The following is a 21,810-nucleotide window of genomic DNA, read 5'->3' on the forward strand; positions in this document are numbered from 1 at the left end:
CATTAGTAAGTTCAGTATGCTGTTATTTTAATGTCAAACTATTCTACTATTAAGATGTCGTATGTATTCTAGTTGATTATTTGCTTATTTCTATTTATTTTCTTCATTTCAGCAATATTTGGAAGTTGAAAGTAAACATTTGGATATCTCTAATTAGCCTCTTCGGACTAACTTGGAGATTTCATCAATAGAATAAACATTTATCGTGGATTTCAATCAAAATTTATATGAATATATCTATCTGATAATAATGTTGATATCATTTGTATCCAGATTTATAGACCCTTTCCCTTTGTCTATTTCTAAAAAAAAATATTTTAAACTTATGTTATTGAAAATATCATATTCCGAACAATTTTGCAATCATCCCAACATAAACTTTAAATTACTCTATAATAAATTGATTTAAATTCGTTTGCATTACTCTTAGATTCAATCATCCAATATGGATAATATTCACGCAGTTGTATCAAAATTACATCTCCTCTTATCGTGCCAAATATATTAACAAAACATAATCTCTTAATTTAATATATGAACCATATATAGGAAAGTCTCTCATTTGATATTTTGTATCCTCTTAGTCTGTTTTACTAAGATTATGAACCTTTTTTTTTTGTTCCAACACCTCCATGAGCTCTATATGAGTCTCCCATGGAAGCTGGTGATGAACACAAAATTGTGTCAGCTCAATGTGTTATTTTTAAAGCCGACAAGAAAAAGAAAAGACCATTTGCACTTAAAACGAATTTAAATTTTGGGGAGATGTAAAACTGCAGAACATCTCACTGGACGAACGTGAAACAATTAAAACCGGAAAATCAACTCGAAGAAGAAAAAGATAACAGAAGAGAAACTGAAAGAACTTGATAGATGATATAGAAAAACAAGAACAACTAAAAGAGACAAAGAGTTTCAGAGATCGACAGAAACAGAATGCAAAACCTTGTAGCGACCTAAGAAAGGATCAACGATCATGACGAGACTGGACCACTCAATGTTGCCCCAAATCTCGCCTCCTTGGCGTCTCTCCAAGGAGATCTCGGCATACCAAATCTCAAGATGATCCCCCTCGGCGACGTCCCAAAAGAGCACAATGTTCCCACCAGAGCTGCTCAGCCTGGCCCCGGGAAGTAAACGTGCTCTTGTTTTCGGGGTTTAAACCATACAAGGCCTTTTCACTCTCCCAAAGATCAAGCAACTGCTTACCAAAGTGGACCACTCTGGAAGAAAAGAGACCCCAAACCCTTGACCTCCTTTGTCTGCATCATCACCTCAGGTTGACGCCAATCCAACTCATCTGGCTCACACCAAAATATAGTCCCGTGTCTACTAAGACAGTAGAGCAAATCACCAATCATACACCAATCCCTAGGGTTTTCTTTCACATGACCACGATTCCCTCTTCCCCATCGACCTTCACTCGGCGAGTAATAAAAGGTTCGATCCGTTGCATCCACAACGTAAATCTTATCATCCCTATCCACACTGTCGTGGATAATCCTATTGAATCCCTTGCGTCCAGGCATCGGCGGCAACATATTCCAAGTCAGAGTCTCTAGGTCGAATGCCTCTCCCTAGTTATCATCGCACCCTCCTATCACGTAAATCTTCTTGTCGTCAACGAAGCCAGCAGCCGCGTAAGCTCGAGCCACTCTCATGGAATGGAGTCGGCGCCACGTGTGAGTCTTACAATCCAAGATCCAGAAACCCCGACTGCGCTTCGTCCCATTAATCAGTCCACCGATTAAGAAGATCCCCCAAGTCACCACCACCACGGAGGATCCCTCCCGAGGCTGAGAGGGGAGCCAAGGGATCGAGATCAGATCAGCGGAGGAAGCGTCTTTACGGCGGCGGAGGATATACCAACGTGGTTTTGGGTTAGGAGGAGGGGTTCGTAAGCATACGTAGACGTATGATTCGGTGCGATCCATCAGCAATCGGGTATTGTATAGATAATGCGAAGCCACTAGCGAGCGATAACTCTTGGAGGCGAGAGATAAAGCCGCGTGATTCAAGCTCGATAGTCGAGCCAGGCAGTTCACAGCCACTTCCTCCGGCAGCGACGATATTAAAAACGCCTCTTCCTTCCTCTTCTCATCTTCGGAATTCGACATTGACTCAAAGGATTGTTTTTTTCTTTCTTTCCCTGACGATTTTAAAGACTTCTCTCTATACGGTTTTATAGGCTATTAATAACTGACTGACAATCTAACACAAGTAGGAAAGCTCGTATATTTTAGTTTCACGTTTTTATGTTTTGTAATAGATTTCTGATTTTACCTCTCCTATTTCCAAAATTATATTATTTTTTTTTTGCCGTATAAAACACAAACCAATTTCGTTTTTGACAAATAACCAGTTTTGTGAAAATATATTGATCTATATAAATTACAATATATTCACAAGTACCCTTTCTCTAGACGTGACTTCTTCTCATTTTTTTTGTTAAATTTTTCTTTCCTTCTCATTTTATTTTCTTTAGATCTATTTTGTAATAAATAAATAAAAATCCAAGTGAAAAGATATATACTTTTTCGATACATGACATATAATTTGAAGTTTTGAAAACGAACATTAATTTCTTAGACAAATGAAATAACCATATCTAATTTAAAATGAATGGTTCTATATAGAGTAGACTAGCATTATATTTTATTTATTTATATAGTATATATATGTATATATTGTTTATTTATTTATATATTTGTCATTTCAACACTATGACAATTAAAGAGTTCTGATTTTATCAAAACTTTTGAAATAGTACACATTAAAGAAAAATCAATCAAAGATGTTGACTGGAAAAAGAAAATATAGGTACTTAATAAAGTTATTACATTTTTTCTTTTTCACCTATAGACTGCTAAACTAGATTTGAAGTTTAGCCATAATGGGCCTAGGCCTGCACATAGCCCGTAAAGGGTCCATCTTGCGCATACCCAACCCAGCACTCTCCGTCATATCAATCTCTTCCCCTTTCACATTTTCCCAATCGAAGCATTGAATCAACGATCCAAGCGCCAATGTCACGATCCTCCGCCCTAATGCGGCACCGGGACATATTCTCCGGCCGTTTCCGAACGGCATCAGCTTATAAGCGTAATACTCGCTGCCGCATCCATTGTCAAACCGATCCGGATTAAACCTCTCTGGATCTTCCCAGAACTCTGGATCTCTTTGTATAGCCCAAGCGTTAACCAGCACCACCGTGTCGCGCGGTACGTCGTAGCCGCCGATTTTCATGTCTTCAGTCGGTTTGCGTGGGATTAAGAACGGCGCCACCGGGAATAGCCGGAAAGTCTCGGAGACAACGTTCTGGAGGTAAGGAAGGACGGCGATGTCTGGTTCGTCGATCAGACGGTCTTTTCCGATCTTCTCGTCGATCTCCGATCTCGCTTTTTCCAACACTTCTGGATGTTTCAGCAAATTCGTCATCGCCCACTCTAGTGTTACGGCGGAGGTCTCTGTCCCGGCGAGCATCATCGACTGAGTAATTTCGAAAACCAACGGCAACAATCAGGTACAATTTTATTGCAATTTCAAATCAGGTTAGATCGAGAGATATATAGTGAGTGATAAGGTATAGAATTTACCATCATTAGGCCTTTGATGGTGACGTCAGTGTAATACTCTGGTTCTTGTTGTTGCAGAGAGAGCAAATGGTTAACCATTGTGTTACCGTCTTTGTCACTCCTACACTCGTCGAGCAAACGCTGCAATATCTCATCCATGGACTTGCCAAGAGCCTTAACTTCCTTCTCGAACTTGTTTCCGAACAGTTTCAGCACCGGCAAGTAATCAGCCGAATGATTCGCGCCGCTGTACACGGCGATGTCATAAACGAGCTTCTTGAAAAGCTCTGCTTCTTCCTTGTTGTTGACTTCGTCGCCGTAATATCTCTTCCCTGTAACCATCCTTACGATGTTGTTGAACGTTAGATCTGAGAGAAGTGGCTCGAGCTCGATGTGAGTGAAACGGCTCCCGTCGTCTTCGGAGTGAGACCCGACACGTGAGAGGCGCGTGAGCATACGGCGGATCTCATCTTTACGGATGTGGAGGAAATTGGTGATACGGTTGGAGGAGAGGATTTCGTGGGAGCAAATACGGCGGAGGTTACGCCAGTGGGCGCCGTAAGGAGCAGTTCCGACGGTGGTGTGGTTGTAGGCGACGTATTTGGCGGTGAGTTGGAGCGGCCGGCTAGAGAGGATGACGTCGTTTTGGCCGGTGAAGGCTTCTTGTGCGAGTGAAGGTGAAGTAATCACAACGACGCGGCGGGAGCCGAAACGGAGGGAGAAGATTGGCCCGTATTTGTCGGAGTAACGTTGGAGGAGACGGTGGATTGGTGGTTTCATGAGGTGGAGATGACCGACGATGGGACGCGACGGTGGTCCCGGCGGGAGGTTAAAACGGTGTGTTTTGGAGAAGAGGAATTTATAAGCCAAAAGTAGCAGGAATGGGAGAAGGACGAAGTAGTACAACATTTTGTTCTCAAGAGTGTTTTTTTTCTTGACGGCAGTTCTCACTTCTCAGAGTGTTCTTGCTTTTCTGCTTATGCCTGTTTGGTTTATAAATAGAGAAAAAATCTACTCTCAAAGTATTGATTTGTCTTTTTTTTCCTTTCTTTCTTTAGTATTATTTTCTTTCTTTCTTTAGTATGTTTCTATGCTGTTAAAGTTAATTACGTGGAGTTAGTTACTATTTAAAGTTCATTACTTCTAGACGCAAATAATCAAGCGTGTTGTTTTTCTTTCTTTTCTTTCTTTTGTCATGAACCAAACGACGGAAGTTTCGAAATCTCTTTTATTAAACAATTGATGTTTTGAAGAAAAAAATGTTTTGTAATCGCACCCCACATGCTTTGCTTACCGCGAGGTTATTAATAATTTGATAAACAAAGTGAGATTTTTCTTTTATCAAATCAAAAAGTGAAGGAAACAATACTACATTTCAAACAAATGTATTACTATTAGAAAACCAATTAATTTGACAAAAAAGATGCAAAACCAGTTAATTCCACTGACATGCTTGCCGCGAGATGTCAAGAAATTATTAAACAAATTTCAGTTTATAAGAATGAAAAAGAAATCAAAAGCCAAGGAAACAATAATACAACTCACTCATCAATTGTTACAATTATAAAAAAAAACAAAAAAAGAAGAAGAAGAAGTTTTAACCACATCTAGTAGTTTGGAAGTTTGCACCAATCTTATAAAGTTTGGCTATAGTTGTAACTACATTTAGTCTCGTATGCATGTTGGTACATGAACTCCTCTCGAGGATCTTTTCAATGGTTGCATAAATGGTAAGGAAAAAAAATAAAGAAAATGCAGTTTTGATCGTGGATTGATAGGGGTGCAAAAAAAGATTTTACTCATCTAATCTAAAAAATATTTTTAGATTCCTTACACTTAAATTTGAATATCCAAATTTTAAGCGGGTGTACGCGCCCCCATACCTCACATGCTAACTACTTTCAGAGAATTGAATCAGAGACGTAAATAATAACCCATATGTCGAAATCGTATATCTCTATGTCATAATTGTAATAAGTCAAAGACGTGGTGGAGATTTGAAAAAGCTATGTTTGTTAGAAAATTAACAATTTATGCACGTGTTTTTCTTTTCTTATTAATTTGTTAGAATAGAACATAAACCATTTTGTGGTTAACCTCTTTTGAGTTTTAAATCCATGACTCACAGAACCTATGGGCCCATCCTTGATTCCTTGAAGGTATACACGTCATCGCCAAACTAGAAACCTAACTATTTTAAGGTTTCTCAGTTAAATTTACTAACACATTTAAAAATATTTAGGCTTTTTACTCCTAGATCTTTAACAAATTGTAGTAAACCCTGCATATCTTGAAATTTTCATGGAGATCATACAGAATACTGATATACTGCATTTAAAAATTGGTTTTGTGCAATGACTAAAAAAACAAAAAAAAAAGTCTTGTAAGTTTTTGTTTGTTTTTTTCACACATGAACACTAATAATTACGTAAAAGTTTAGCCATAATGGGTCTAGGTCTGCACATAGCACGTAAAGGATCCATCTTGCGCATACCTAACCCAGCACTCTCGTCATATCAATTTCTTCACCTTTCACACTTTCCCACTCGAAGCATTGAATCAACGATCCCAACGCCAATGTCACGATCCTCCGACCTAATCCGGCGCCGGGACAAATTCTCCGACCGTTTCCAAACGGCATCAGCTTGTAAACGTAGTGCTCGCTGCCGTATCCGTTGTTAAACCGATCCGGATTAAAGCTCTCTGGATCTCTTTGTGTGGTCCTTATCTCTCCTCCCAAACACCCCATGATTATTTGGGACTATAACTACTTTCTAATTTTGCGTACACGATTTTCTGATTAAGTGCATTAAAGTTTCTGGGATGTTCGGACCAACAAAGTTTGGTTACGTTCAGGCTCAGTCTTTAAATTTCATTAATCACACCAATACGGATGCGTACATATTTGGATATCTTCATATAATTGTTATATTCGACTCATTATGACAGCTTTGAATTTTTTTTTTTGAAAACTCTATAAGAAAAAAAAAGAAGAAAAAGTCAATTCAAATTAGAAAGAGAAAACATAAAAGGATAGGTCTTCCTCGGATCTTGACCATGTGTGTTGATACTGACATACATATCATAGGTTAGTATATATATTATTAACCAACCAGATCAAAATTGTGTAGATATTAGGAACGACACTTGTAAGTTGTAATGAAAAGGATATATATCACACACTTGACTGTCGTATAATTAATATCCTGATCATACATGTTTGCATATATACATATATACATAGACTCTCGCGAGTAAAAAAACCCGTATAATCGCAGTTAAACTCCTCATAGTATCTTGTTTTTAGTTAAGTGTATTTTTAAAACACGTGAAAACAATATTGTTTTTAAGTGTATTTTTAGTCGGAGCCGATTTTGAAAAAAGCTCGTGTCCTGTGTACATGGACTCTCTGATATCGACCTGTGACCACTAGCCCGTATATACGTGGGTGGCGGTAGATACGTTTAATCAATGGTGGCAATAATTCCAATCAGAAGTAACCACACAAACATTATCCCTTGCATTATTACTTTACCTCGGGATTATAAACTGATTAGAAAAGGACATATCATATTCAGGTTAGAAAATTTGGATCAATAGTCTTTTTATGACATTCTCTTTAGTATATTTAAAACATAATTGTATAGTTTAAATAGGCTAAGTATATGTCGATATATGACAAATTCACTGCAAAATTATAATTTTAAATGGCACTTTTAGACTACAAAAAGTAAATCAAAAATCTAACTAGATTGCGAAGTAGTTTAGTTTCAGTATTTTTACCCAACCCAAAAATTTCACCTATGCTATTAGCACAAAATAACCATAGTTCATCTTTGCCACGCCATTCTATACCCGTTTTCCTCTGAGTATCCGAACCATTTCTTGGTTAACCTCTTTAATCTCAAATCTCTGACTTCACAGAATTGTTGGGCCCATCCTTTCGGTTCAATGGGCCTAAAGCCCAGACCAGGAGTCCGATCTCTCGACTTTGGATTAGAAACTCTGGTCCAATCCACCACGTATGCGGACACGCGCCGCCTAAACTTGGCCTTGAACTCCGGCCACGCCTGGTACTTGTAATGGTTCACCACTCCCTCCTCCGTGTCCGCCACGCGCCACTCATACTCTCCCTTCAGGCCGAAGTGGTGGATCGCCGTGTACAGCGAATGCTCCACCGCGCTCAGCCGCACGATCGATTTGTGCCGCTGCTCTTCTTCTCGGCGACACGTGTACCCTTGCGTCACGCCACCACGTGGATGCTCCGTCTGATTCGACGGCCCAAATTCGAGCGATTTAAACGAAACCTGTCCGATCATGCTCTGATCCGACGGTAGAAGAGATTTAATCATCTGATCCGACGGTTTAGATTGTTTATCCCAAGCCGGAGAGAAGAGAAACTCGTCTACGTCGAGGTACATCATCCAGGTGCACGAATCTTTTCCGTACATCGCCGCGTGGGAGAACCCAGCTTCCTGCGTTTTGGGCCAGATCCACAAAACTTTCGTGACATCATATCTTTCGCTCCTGAGCAGCTCAACGACGTCGTTTAACTCGTCGTCGCTACCATTGTCGTATATGATGAATCTCTGTATCCCGATCGTCGCGTGATACATCACCCACTCTCTCAGATACTTTGCTACATTGTACACCATCGTCGTCGCGCACAATAGCGATTTCTCACGCGACTCCGATAACCTGCGCTTCGGGCTAAAGTACGCCACCGAGGGGACGGTCTTCGTCGCTTCCTTGTTTGTTGCCACCGTCTCGAGGTAGATTTTGACCGGGTTATCGATCGTTTCGTTCGGGAACGGGCATCGAAAAACCTCTTGCACGGAGCTCGTCACGGCGGTTCTAATGGCGGAATCGGATTCCTCGCCGAACACGCACCGAAACGACTCTGGAGGTTTGTTCGATCCCAATCCGCGATTCGGCCCCTTGACGAAGAGAACGACGTCGTTTTCCGTGGAGATTGCTTCGAAAACAACGAAATTCCACAGAGGGAGATCAGGCCATCGTGATTCCGGCGAGATTTGGAAGGATTTGGAGGAGGCGAGGATAGGAGTCGGAATCGGGTGGTGGTGGCGGTAAATCCCTGGAAGGCTGCATCTGAATGCCGTACGATTCGTGAAAGGGAGAACAGCGGTGAACCTCGCCGTGGATTTCTCGCCGTTAGGGTAAAAACATGTGTAATCCTCCCCTGGAAGCGGCGGCATAACCTTCTCCTCCGGTGAAACGATCACCAGAATCTCCCATCCTGGCCAGAGAACAGCCTCGGCTCTGATCCTGCGAATTGATTGGTGATGGCTCGAATCCTGAGCGTTGATCACGTAATTGACGATTCCAGATTTAGCCTGGCGGGTCGTGGCAAAGAGAGCAGCGCGAGAAATGGCGTTTGGGGAACAATAGAGAGAGAAAAAACCGAAGAAGGAGAGAGAAACGAGGATGAAGAAGAGTGTGGTGGTGTGTGCTCTGTAGCTTTTTTGATGGAAGAATTGAGAATCGTCTCCGGAGAATGATTTTGGTGTTGATCGATTCGAACAAGGAGAATGAGAAGACGAAGAAGAAGAACAAGTCTTGAAGGATAGCGTCATTTTCGATTACGTATCCAACAATTAACTTGTTTTCTTCATTATGTTCAAAAAAATATCCTCTCTCTCTCTTTTTTCTTTTCATTCTTACATTATGTTCTTTGAATTAAAGAAACAAAAAATTCGACGACCAAACAGAATGGAGGAAGGAAGACGAATTCTAAAACCCAAGAAAATAGCAGGAAAAAACTGACGTTACTGAACTGAATAATAGCAAGACAATTGCAAAATCTGATATTAATAAATTAGCTCGCTTAAGATGTTTTTTTTTTCTTTTTATTTATAACATTTCTCGTTCGCGTAAGATGTTTATAATGGAGTGATATGCAAACATCTTTAGCAGTTTTATAATTTTGTCAAAGATTAAATTCATACACAATACAAATTTCGACCCAAAAAACTTCATACAATTTTTAGAAAAAAAACAAACTTCAGACATTTTAACTACGTTTTTTTCTTTCTAAAGAACATTTAAGTTCTAACTATGTTTTACACACGTTTACACTGAAGGGGTAAGATATTTCTTCACATACTTGACAGCTCTGTTATGAAAATAAATGTATATACTTATTCCATATACGATTCGAACATTTTAGGGGTATCCGATGCAATACACGTTGATGTAAATTGAATCTAGTTACACTTTGCGCAATTAATAATTTACGACCGTGCTGACTATAAATGCATGCATATATATGATGTATCCCTTATTCTTCGAACAGATAGGTATTCGAATTCTGGCATCCCATGAATCTGCTTCCTTAATTAGTATTGGCCATTTCAAACATAATTATAAGATTTTTCAAAGCTTCAAAGAGTCGCTTGGTGTCCAATTTGGTATATAATTTGAAAACGTAGGTGCTACTTTAAAAATAATCTTTTCTTTTTTTACTAAAAATAGTCATTTACATTTTTATAACATCACATTTTAATTTTTGTAACAAGGGTCAATAACATAACAGTTTTGACAAAGTAAATATTATAATTTAGAACATATTCTTTTTGACATCAAATAAAAGAACCATTTACATGTATCGAAAACCCATTGACATAAAGCTTTTACAATCGCGTTGAACGTAGCTTCACATTGCATCGCATGCATAATCTTCGTTACCCGCGAAAACAGAAAACTAACATAAGCCTTTGAAACCGGTCGTGACCTTATCATAATGGGCCGAAGCCTGCCAAGGCCTTAATAAAGAGCAAGGATTAATAAGAACTTTCCAACCATTTCATCTTTCATTTTTTTTCTTCTTTTCCAAAAGAAAAACAGATAAATGGTAATACTGTGTATAGAAAATCACTAGGGTCATCTAACCCCACGGCACCATCCAACACTTAGCTCGTCAAGACTCCAGATTTTAAATTATTTTTGAAATCTTTAAATGATATTTTGAGTACTACCTAACCTCACGTAAATCATGTGTTCACAAAACTGAAGCTGAACTTCGAGAGACTCGATTGAGGAATAGCTCGGCCAAAAGTGTGATTGTGTTACTGAAGTAACCGATTAGAACATTCAATTTTAGAGATACTTTTTAGATATTTTTTTGTTAAATATCTTATCAATGATTATATATAAACAAAATTTATACGCATTTTTATAATAGTAATATTCATAAAAAATAGCAATTTTTTTTGTCGCAAATTAGCAATATTTATGAGTTTTTATTAATATAGCTGAAAATTTTGATTATGTAAGTTGAATAAATAATTTTGTACTAGAAAAATGTGAAGAAACCATATTTCAACAATAGAAAATCTCTGTTTACCATTTTTTGCTTACAAGTTTCTGGAGTTGGATTGTTTTATAAAGTTTTAAAGTGATTTCTGTATATTCATGTTAATTCTGATTTTGGATAATATATGAAAAGAGATGCTTTTTAAATTTACGTAAAATATGTTAAACGTTAAATTAGCATTTAATTATTTTTCTTGTCATTAATCATACACTTGCTAAATGGTAAGCGCGGTGAAAAACCAAAGGAGTTAGAGCATCTCCAAGAGCACTTCATATCTTCAAATTTGAAGTTTTATGCACTCCAAAAGAGACTTTAAATCTTCAAATTTGAAGATCTGAACAGTGACACTCTATATTTGAAGTTTTACTATTCAGATCTTCAAATTTGGAGATTCATCTTTTTTTTTGCATTTTAATCCTTATAATTAACTATCTTTATAAATAATGACTTTAATTATATTTGTTTATCATTTTAATTTTATAATATGTCTGATAATTATTTCATATATATTTATAATTGTAATTTTTAAATACAAAATTAAAAAACAACTTCAATTTAAAACATCACATAAAAAAATTACAAAAAGTAAATTACAAAACACATAAATATAACATAATATTATTATACATATTTATTAATACAACATAAAGTTCTAAAAAAAATTACAAGCACATATAAATATTACACAAATTAAAATACTACAACAACACTAATAATCAGGCAAATTTGATCTTGAATCTCCAAGATCACCAAAATATTGTCATATATATTTGGAGTTGGAAGTTGTTGTTCTTGAGTTCTTTTTTGTATGATTTTTGCATGATATAATGACAACATGCATTATAATGTATAACATGATAATTGATGATGAACATGATATCACCGCACCGATTAGAGACGCAAGAGCAGCATCAGAGGCAACAGTTGAAATGGCAATCAATGAGAATACCCGATTTCAACAATTTTTTGCTCGTAATCTACAGATAAAAAATAAAGAAGTATATTTATCACTTTGAAAGGCATTGATTAATCATATATGAGAGTATACGAAAATAATCAATGAATAATTTAATATTCTAATTTATTTTTTCTGATTATGTTTGTGTGTTTTTTTATAATATTAATAATATTTAATTAATTAATATTATCTGTAATCTTTTTTAATATATGTTTTATAGTTATTTATATTATTTAATGAATTTAGTTAATTATGTTAAAAAGTAAGGATTATAATGCAAAGTAGAAAGTTTTTGAAGTTTATTTTGAAGTGTTAATCTTGGAGAGAAACACCTAAAACTTCAAATTTGAAGTTTCTGGATCTTCAAAAATGAAGTCTCTCTTGTAGATGCCCTTATAACGTGCTAAAATTTTTTTTACAAAGAATATTATAACGTGCTAAAATCAAAATGCAGATGCGGTAAACAAATTAATGGGTTTTAGACTTTTAGTGACAAATTAGTTATACAATTTGAATACTGAAATTTTTTCTCGATATTAGTTTTATTTGTACAGAAAAAAATATATATGGTATTTTAATTTTTTAAATTGTATTGGAAACTTGAATACTTGATAGTTGATTCTTTATACTAATCGAGGATTAAGTGACGACATAACAATCGCATTTCACATGCTTGCTGTCACCAAGGTGTTGTTCTTTTATATATATATATATATATATAAAATTTTATCGATACTAAATTATAGTTTATTATATATTAGGTAGTAAGGTGTAGTATTTAATCGATTTTTTTTATAAAGAAGTTTTTTGTGTTAAAAGGCTTAATAATCGACAAACAAGTTTGCTATTTTTTTTACGCGGTTAAGAACTATGTTAATACTTCTATAGCTAAAAGATTAGTCCTAGCTTCTTTAGCTAACAGCCATTCCGATACCATTTCTTGAAAACTTCAAGAAACTGTAGCTACAATGAATAGTAAAACTATCTCCAACTATAGATTCTTAAAATTTTGATAAATTTATTAAATATTATATAAAATAAAAATATGTTAAAAGAGGAAAAAGAGTTCTAAAAATTAGAAAAAAAGTTCTTAAATAAAACATTATAGATATCTTCTCTCTTTTTTTTAAGCCAAAGTGTCTAGCTAGCGACCAAAATAACTATGTCTATTCATCGTAAAAAAAAAAAACCAAAATTATTAAGGGAAAAAACTCTAATCTTATTATTTCCACAAGCAGTGTATATATACATTACATAACTAATGTATCAGAAACCCTAATGGACCATGAGACATTAACCTGATGGTTAATGGGCCGGTTACTAGAAGTCCATTTGTTTATAACACTCCCCCTTGGACAAGGTAACCGTGCCTGTCACAAAACCGGGATCTCTATAATGCGCTGGGGAACGTTGCCTCATTAAAATCTTACCAGGAAAATCCAGTGGGAAAAACCATGGTGAAGGAAAAAGAGTACAACACGCATTACTCCCCCTGGTTTAGGCATCACTGTAGATCTCTAAGTCTACGCATTCCTATCTGATGAATGAGCTTCCGGAGTGTAGAAGTCGGTAATGATTTAGTGAATAGATCGGCTGAATTTTCGCTTGATCGGACTTGCTGAACCTTGACCTGACCATTCTTCTGCAGCTCATGAGTGAAGAAGAATTTGGGCAGAATATGCTTCGTCCGGTCACCTTTGATGTAGCCGTCCTTGAGTTGAGCGATACAAGCTGCATTGTCTTCATACATCACCGTAGGCTCCTTATCTTCGTCCATACCACAAAATGATCGGATATGCTGAGTCATGGACCGCAACCAAACACACTCTCTACTAGCTTCGTGGATGGCCAAGATTTCCGCATGGTTGGATGAGGTAGCGGCAATAGTCTGCTTCATGGATCTCCAAGATATGGCTGTTCCTCCATGCGTGAAAACATAACCGGTTTGAGACCGGGCACAGTGCGGATCTGAAAAATATCCTGCATCAGCAAAACCAACTAGACCATCCTTGTTATGGTTAGAATAAAATAATCCCAAGTCCTTAGTACCTCGAAGGTATCTAAGGATGTGCTTAATACCGTTCCGGTGCCTTTGAGTTGGACACGAACTAAAGCGAGCTAAGAGGCTCACGGCAAAGCAGATGTCTGGTCTAGTGTGACTAGCCAAGTACATTAATGCTCCTATGGCACTGAGGTATGGCATTTCAGGACCGAGGATTTCTTCATCGTCCTTCTTTGGACCGAATGGATCACTATCCAATCCAAGGCTCCTCACAACCATTGGGCTGGTCAATGGGTGGGCCTGGTCCATATTCAATCTCTTGAGTATCTTTTCAGTGTATGCCAATTGATGCACAAGGATTCCGTCATTGACGTACTCAAGTTGTAATCCCAAACAGAATTTAGTTTTGCCTAGGTCTTTCATTTCAAACTCTGCTTTTAAGCATTCAACTGTTTGGGCGATTTCACCAGATGTTCCGAGGATGTTCAAGTCATCCACGTATACTGCTATGATTACAAATCTTTTGTTTTGATATTTTCTGATGAAGATGCATGGACTGATCGGATCGTTTTCGTAGCCTTCTCTGATGAGATATTCGCTTAACCGGTTATACAACATACGTCCGCTTTGTTTCAGTCCATATAAGGATTTGTTCAGCCTAATGCAGTGTTTATCACGAGATGCATGCTTATCTTTGAGCTCAATACCATCTGGTAATCTCATATAGATTTCACTGTCCAGTGGTCCATAAAGATATGCGGTTACAACATCCATTAACCGCAAATCTAAGTTTTTTCTGACGGCCAGACTTATGAGGAATCGAAATGTAGTTGCATCCACCACTGGAGAATAAGTCTCCTCATAATCGATTCCGGGTCTCTGTGAGAATCCTTGTGCTACAAGGCGTGCCTTGTATCTAACGACTTCGCCGAGTTCGTTTCTTTTACACACAAAGACCCATTTGTTTCCCACTGGTTTAACATCGAATGGTGTCCTTAAGATCGGACCAAACACATTCCGTTTCTTTAAACTATTGAACTCCACGTTTATGGCTTCTTTCCATTTCAGCCAATCTGATCTACGAGTGCACTCAATTATAGACGTGGGTTCTAGATCCTCTTGCGTGTGCGCAATCTCAAGTGCTACCTTGTATGCAAAAGTTTCATTGATGTCGACATCTTTTCTGTTCCATAGAGAACCGAATATGATATAATTGATTGAGATCTCATTATTATCAATCCCTTCAGAACCTTGAGTTTTGGCGTCCCAAACCTCTTGAGATGGTTTGATAGGGTAAGTATCAGCTGAGGCTGTATCCGTGTTCTCTTGAATCTCGGTTTCAATCATTGCACCTTTCTTTGATTTCCGAGGATTCTTATCTTTGGAACCTGGTGGTCTGCCACGTTTCTTACGTGCGTCAGACTCTGTAGCAACTTGACTTTTCCCTGAGGGGACATCTATTCGTACTGGTGCATTACAAGCTGGTATGTACGATTTGGTAACTTTGTTCGGGTCAGCAAAGGAATCTGGCAATTGATTAGCTAGCTTTTGTAAATGTATAATTCTTTGGACCTCTGAATCACATTCTAGAGTCCGAGGATCTTGCCATTGTGTGGATGTTTGATTCCATGAAAGTTCTTTTACCAGCTTGTCTGTCTCACCACCTAATCTAGGATTTACTGATTCATCAAATCGGCAATCTGCATATCTGGCTTTAAACAGATCTCCTGTAGTTGGCTCGAGATATTTTATGATGGTGGGAGAATCAAAACCAACATATATTCCCATCCTCCTTTGAGGTCCCATTTTAGTCCTCTGTGGTGGTGCAATGGGTACATAGACTGAACACCCAAATGTTTTAATATGGGAGACGTCTGGCTCATGACCCGTTAGCAATTGGGATGGTGAATATTTGTGCTCACTAGATGGTCGTATGCGTATTAGTTCAGCGGCATGTAAGACTGCGTGTCCCCAAGCTGAGACCGGGAGTTGTGACCTCATGAGTAATGGTCTAGCAACCCATTGAATTCGTTTAATGAAGGATTCAGCTAATCCATTTTGTGTATGGACATGTGGAACGGGATGTTCAACACTTACCCCCATGGACATACAATATTCATTAAACGCTTGGGAAGTGAATTCACCAGCATTATCAAGACGTATAGTCTTTAATGGGAAGTCTCGAAAATGGGCTCGTAATCTGATGATTTGGGCCAATAACCTAGCAAAAGCCTGGTTCCTAGAAGAGAGCAGACAGACATGCGACCAGCGGGTCGATGCGTCAATGAGGACCATGAAATATCTGAATGTCCCACAAGGTGGGTGAATTGGTCCACATATGTCTCTTTGGATTCCTTCCAGAAAGTTCAAGGTCTCTTTAGACACTTTGACTGGTGAAGGTCGGGTAATCAGTTTCCCTTGTGAGCAAGCTGTGCATTTGAGGTGCTGAGGGAAAATACCATTTGGTTTAAGGTTGTGCCCTTTAGAATTCTGGACTAATTTACGCATCATGTTCGCACCGGGATGACCCAGGCGATCATGCCAAATAGTGTAATCTAAAAACCGTGCTTTGATAGCAGCATTAGCCTCAATCATACTGACTTTAGCATGGTAAATGCCAGTAGATACGGCGGGTATAGTTTCAAAAACTTGTTTATGGCCATTTATCATTTTAGTGATAATTAAAAACTCTTTGTTCCCTTCATCCTGAGTTTCGATATGGAAACCATTCAATCTTATGTCTTTGAAACTCAATAGGTTTCTCTTAGAACTGGGTGAGTATAAGGCATCAGAGATGTCTAGATATGTGCCATTTGATAACAACACATTAGCTTGGCCATGGCCCTCTATTAGGCTCGAACTACCCGCTATAGTGCTAATGTTTGCGGTTTTGATTACTAAATTTATGAAGTAATTCTTGTCTTTTAGAATGGTGTGGCTCGATCCACTATCCACAATGATATCCATATTGTCTTGCATATCTTTATGTTATAGAATTATAATTCAATAACATGCAAAAATGAGATGTAAATAAAACATTACTCCATAAATTAAAATGTAAAAGCAAAAGGTCTTAAAAATCCAAAGTAAAGACAATAAATCCCAAAAACAAAAGATAAAAGTTTAAGGAGTAATGAAAAAACAAATTCAGATTTTTGAGATCAATCAAGGAGGTCGGAGAGCTCATAATCCATGCCATCAATCTTATCATCCTTTGAGTCATCTTCATTGACTTGATGAACCAGGTTAGCCTCATGATTATCTTTCCCATACTTCTGGTAGAGCTCAGCAAGATATTTGGGAGTACGGCAGATCTTGACCCAATGATTAGTCATTCCGCATCTTGAGCAAGGAGTTGGTCTAGATGAACTGCCTCTTTGGGTCGGTTTGTTGATACCACGACCCTTACCCCGACCAAAACTGAGGTTAGGTCGGTTTTCTTGGTTCGGTCTACCGCGTCCTCTGCCGCGCAGTCCATGTCTATTTCCACGTCCACGTCCACGATCTGAGGATCTGTTACGTTGGACGAAGTTGGACTCTTTTCTGGTTCCTTCTGGCAATGGGGCTGATCTTGGAGGCCGCATGGCACTGTTCCTCAACAGAAGCTGATTGTTCTTCTCAGCAAGCAGTAAGCAAGATATCAAATCCTCATAGGTGCTATGATTCATGGCACGGTATTGTTGTTGGAGAACAACATTGGGAGTGCCAAAAGTAGAGAATGTTTTCTCTAGCATATCCTTATCAGTGACCTCCTCGCCACATAGTTTTATGAGTGTAACTATCCGAAAGAGTTCGGAATTGAATTCTTCGACGGATTTGAAATCTTCGAACCGTAGGTTCTTCCAGTCGAACTTGGCTTGGGGCAGTATGACCGTTTTCTGATGGTCATATCGCTTTTTCAGTGCCACCCAAAGTTCGAGTGGATCCTCAAGAGTGAGGTATTGTTGCTTGAGAGACTCAGCGAGGTGATGGCGGATAATAAATATCGTCGAGTACCGTTCTGTTTGAGTCGCGGTGTTGGGATCTTTGATGCATTCACCCAGACTTTTTGAGTTGAGGTAGATCTTGGTGTCAAGGGCCCATTTGAGGTAGTTATCTCCGGAGACAGTGAGTGCCTCATATTCGACCTTCTGAATGTTTGACATCTTAAACATATAATAATTTATGTTAAATAATCAATAGTATGAGACTATGGTCATTGGAATAAGGGATTTAAGGTATTCTTGGGAAAACTTTCCATTTCAGGAAACTTGCTATTTTAGGAAACTTGCTATTTTAGGAAACTTGCTATATAAGGGAACTCTAAAATCGAACCTTAGGGTTTATAACCTAGCCGGTTTACTAGGGTTTCCAAATTTAGCTATAATAGATAAATTTAGGGTTTTTTTTTTTTTTTTTTTTGATTTTGGAAACTAATTTGAAATTAACCGATTAAGCTTAAACCGATCGGATTGATCGATTAAACAACAAAACCGGTTAAATTAGATTTAATTTTGGAAACTGGTTATTAGGGTTATTAATCGGTTAAGGGATTAAACTAAACGGATTTGCTAGGGTTTAATTTTTATTAGGAAAAACCGATCGGTTTAAACTTAAACCCTATCGATTTAGGATTAGAATTTATCGGTTTATAAACGGTTTAGGTGGATCGATTGGTTTAGAGTTTAAGGGGTCGATTGGTTTAGGATTTAGGAGCTTGCATGGACCGGTTTTAGGGTTTTCAAAGATCGGATCTAAGATAATTAACCGATCGGTTTAGGATTTAAACCGATCGATCTCGGTTTAACGATAGACAAACCAAAACGATTTTAGATCTAGGGTTTTGCAAAGATTTAGGTTTCGGTTTGCAAGGAATTTTAGTGTTTGGTTTAGATGATGCTAGGACCGATCGGTATAGGGTTTTATAAGACAAGAAGAAAGAGGATCGGTTTGGTTATGGTTTTAAAAACGAAAAAGACGATGAAGAATCATGAAAAGAACCGATCCATATTAGGGTTTTCAAAAAAAAAACCAAAACTTTGATTAGGATCTATAGTTTTAGATAATACCTTTTCGCCAAATGGATTTCTGACCGGCTTATGATCTGGGAGTTAAAGACCACAGATATCTACTGGAAACTCCTGAGAATGATGGCCAGAAGGGAGGACGAACAGCTGCTACAATGGAGGAACCACCGCTTGGAAAGAATCACCCGCTAAGGTGGGACAGCGCCGACTGTTTTGAGTCTTGAGGGCGCGTCTGGTGTCGGATTGAGGAGCGGTTTTCACCACTAGATTCTTCTCTTCCAGAGCTTCAAAATGATATGTAGATCGCCTTCTAACTTCTTGTATTTTGAGAGATATGATCGTTTGAAGTTGAGCTTCGTGCTGATAACATATTAAGAGAAAAAACTCTAATCTTATTATTTCCACAAGCAGTATATATATACATTACATAACTAATGTATCAAAAACCCTAATGGACCATGAGACATTAACCTGATGGTTAATGAGCCGGTTACTAGAAATCCATTTGTTTATAACAAAAATGACTTTGTCGTATTAAGAATAGTATTTCATTAGTCAATTATTATTATTTCATCACGTTATTAATATTTTAATTTTTGGATTAAATTCAAAATAATATATGGAATAGTACAAAAAATTGGCAATAATATTTTATATGGACTCCGATTTATTTCTTTTTTTTTGTTTAAATAGATATTTCATTAATAAAGCCTAAACCGGTTGGTTCTGTTCCTGAGATTCAAACCAATTTCGCATTGAGTTTTTGGCAATTGAGTCTGCTCTCAAATTTGCCTTACGAGAGATATTACAGAAACAAACTACATCGAAAAGTTTTGATAGAAAGTGGATATCTTGGAGTATCCCGTAGATCTCTGCAATCTGCTTCTTCTGATTAATCGCTTTGATCAGGGTCTCACAGTCCAAAGTCAGCCATAAGCGGTGGATGTTTAGATCGGCAGCATGAGATAGCGCACTACGGAGGGCCAGAGCTTCGGCTACAAGCGGAGATCCCACCGGCCTCGAAATTGCCGATCCTTGGTTGATGATTTCTTTCCCTTCTTCTTCAAAGATCCAGCCTGATCCAACTCCGATTTATTTCTTGTCCACTTGTTTGATGGACAAAACACACGTGGCTAGCTGTTGTTAATGTCTTTTACAATGAGTATAAGTGTATAACTATCGGATATCACCAGTAAATTATTTAGTTAATTTACAATATAAAAACGAGATAATACTATTCTAATATTGATTCCGTTGGTGAAGCGCGAGCTAAAGGAAAACCTTGAAAATTTTTAGCTGATGCTTTTGCAAAACCTTACAAAGCGCGAGCTAAAGGAAAAAAAAAAAACAAATTTAAGGAAATTAAGGTAAGTTACAAAATATGACATATTCTCCTTTCAAGTTTATTTAATTTTGATTTTTTTTTTTCATTTGACTGATATGAAAGTGTGATTTTTTCGATAACGTGTTATCTTTCTATGTAACAAGTTATTTTATCACGACCTTACTTGTGTGTTTGGCTCGTACTTACGTCGCTAATTTATGTTTTAATTTGTCAACTCATCCTGATTTTTTATCTTTTTTAAAAATAAGTTATTTTATCATGTTGAAGTCCTTGATTTTTATTCACATTGAGCACAAAAAACTAATTAATGAAACCTTCTTTTGCATTTAATAACTTAGACAACGCACTAAAAATAGCAAGTACATAAGAAATCTCTACTAGCAGTCTAGCTCTATTATATATTAGACGAAATCTCGAGTTTAAACTTATTATTGCTAAGAAATTCTTTTTCTAAATTTGAAGTGTGGAGTACCTAATCAAAACCTAAATTCTAAAATATTTAGTCCATATCCACACCTAATCAAAAAACTGGTGTCCACCAATGCTTATTAAATTATAACCTAAAGATTGCGATCCATTATATTATATTTATATGATAAGATATTGCAAGCTAAACAATTTTTTTTATTGCCATGCGAACCAACAGTCATAAAGTCAATAATTAATCATTCATTAGGAGAAAAGAGCCAGAAACCATGCAAATAGTTAAATATTGCAGATTTGCGTAATTCATATATTTTGAATACATTATAAGATTTAGATTATAGGCCGACCCACGAGCCATAATTCGCAGATGACATGTCAAATTATAAGGAATTATTAAAATATAAAGGTCAGAAATAAATAATAAATTATTTTAAACAGACATGCATCTATTATTAAGAGAAAAAAATCATACTTTTACGGGTCGGGGTATTGAATATTTCTTCTCTGATGAAATTTGGGAATAACTCAAACTTTTTTGAGCTTTAAATTTGAAAAATGAAAGTATATTAATTCATGTTAAGTTAATTAAAATTTTCGTAAGCAAAATATATCAAACACTTAACCGATATCGAACGCTATAGTGACGTATATATATATATATATATCGATATATATCTATTATTATTAGCGCAGAAAAAAAAAGTTTGAGAAATCTATAATATTATCAAATAAAATTAAGACAATACCAAACAATTTTGCTTTTCCTATTCAAATGAAGACACAAAATAATTGCTTTTTTTTTATAATACAGAAACCAAAAATTGTTCTAAAAGAAGCTAAGAATTGGCATTCATTCAACTTAACATATCTTAGAAATTTCAAGTTTTTGACGTAAGTTTTTGTTTTATGAATTTATAAGAAGATAACTCAAAATTTTAATTATTAATCATCTATAAGTCAAGAAAATTCGAATTCACAAATTCATTTTTTTCTTACTAAAAAAAACATGATGGATAGCAGTATTTAGTTAAGTACTTCGAATTAAGTAATCAAACTAATTAAAAACATGTTAACATGTATATAAGAAAACGAAACAGAGGATGAGAAAAAGGTTAGGTTTTCAATTTATTCGCATTACAGAGATAGTCTCGGTTACAGAAAACGC

The 21,810-nt window shown here is 36.9% G+C and overlaps 3 protein-coding genes and 1 pseudogene across 3 annotated transcripts; all 4 read right to left on the reverse strand.

Annotated features, from left to right (window-relative positions):
- Positions 1-915: 915 nt before the first annotated feature.
- LOC18030486 lies at positions 916-2,117 on the reverse strand (annotated as a pseudogene).
- A 680-nt stretch (positions 2,118-2,797) lies between these two features.
- On the reverse strand, positions 2,798-4,511 carry LOC18030487 (cytochrome P450 81F1). Its single transcript, XM_006411829.2, has 2 exons — positions 3,597-4,511; positions 2,798-3,489 (listed from the first exon to the last, which is right to left on the reverse strand). The coding sequence occupies exons 1-2, from the start codon at positions 4,482-4,484 to the stop codon at positions 2,872-2,874; spliced, it is 1,506 nt and encodes a 501-aa protein (XP_006411892.1). The 5' UTR covers positions 4,485-4,511; the 3' UTR covers positions 2,798-2,871.
- Positions 4,512-7,357: 2,846 nt separating this feature from the next.
- LOC18030488 (glycosyltransferase family 92 protein At1g27200) lies at positions 7,358-9,279 on the reverse strand. The gene has a single exon (XM_006411830.2). It carries the CDS (start codon positions 9,167-9,169, stop codon positions 7,406-7,408), a length of 1,764 nt encoding a protein of 587 aa, XP_006411893.1. The 5' UTR covers positions 9,170-9,279; the 3' UTR covers positions 7,358-7,405.
- A 7,750-nt stretch (positions 9,280-17,029) lies between these two features.
- On the reverse strand, positions 17,030-18,013 carry LOC112081853. Its single transcript, XM_024148622.1, has one exon. The coding sequence runs from the start codon at positions 18,011-18,013 to the stop codon at positions 17,030-17,032; it is 984 nt and encodes a 327-aa protein (XP_024004390.1).
- Positions 18,014-21,810: the final 3,797 nt, after the last annotated feature.

Source organism: Eutrema salsugineum, unplaced genomic scaffold (genome assembly GCF_000478725.1).
Source record: "Eutrema salsugineum unplaced genomic scaffold, Eutsalg1_0 scaffold_1, whole genome shotgun sequence".
Lineage (NCBI taxonomy): Eukaryota > Viridiplantae > Streptophyta > Magnoliopsida > Brassicales > Brassicaceae > Eutrema > Eutrema salsugineum.

What these genes read in the sequence shown, in the direction of transcription:
- LOC18030487 (XM_006411829.2), bottom strand. Translation starts at nt 4,484, where the DNA reads ATGTTGTACTACTTCGTCCTTCTCCCATTCCTGCTACTTTTGGCTTAT. An exon ending in CCATCAAAGGCCTAATGATG is followed by an intron (nt 3,490 to 3,596) that starts GTAAATTCTATA and finishes GAAATTACTCAG; the next exon opens with TCGATGATGCTCGCCGGGAC.
- LOC18030488 (XM_006411830.2), bottom strand. Translation starts at nt 9,169, where the DNA reads ATGACGCTATCCTTCAAGACTTGTTCTTCTTCTTCGTCTTCTCATTCT.
- LOC112081853 (XM_024148622.1), bottom strand. Translation starts at nt 18,013, where the DNA reads ATGTCAAACATTCAGAAGGTCGAATATGAGGCACTCACTGTCTCCGGA.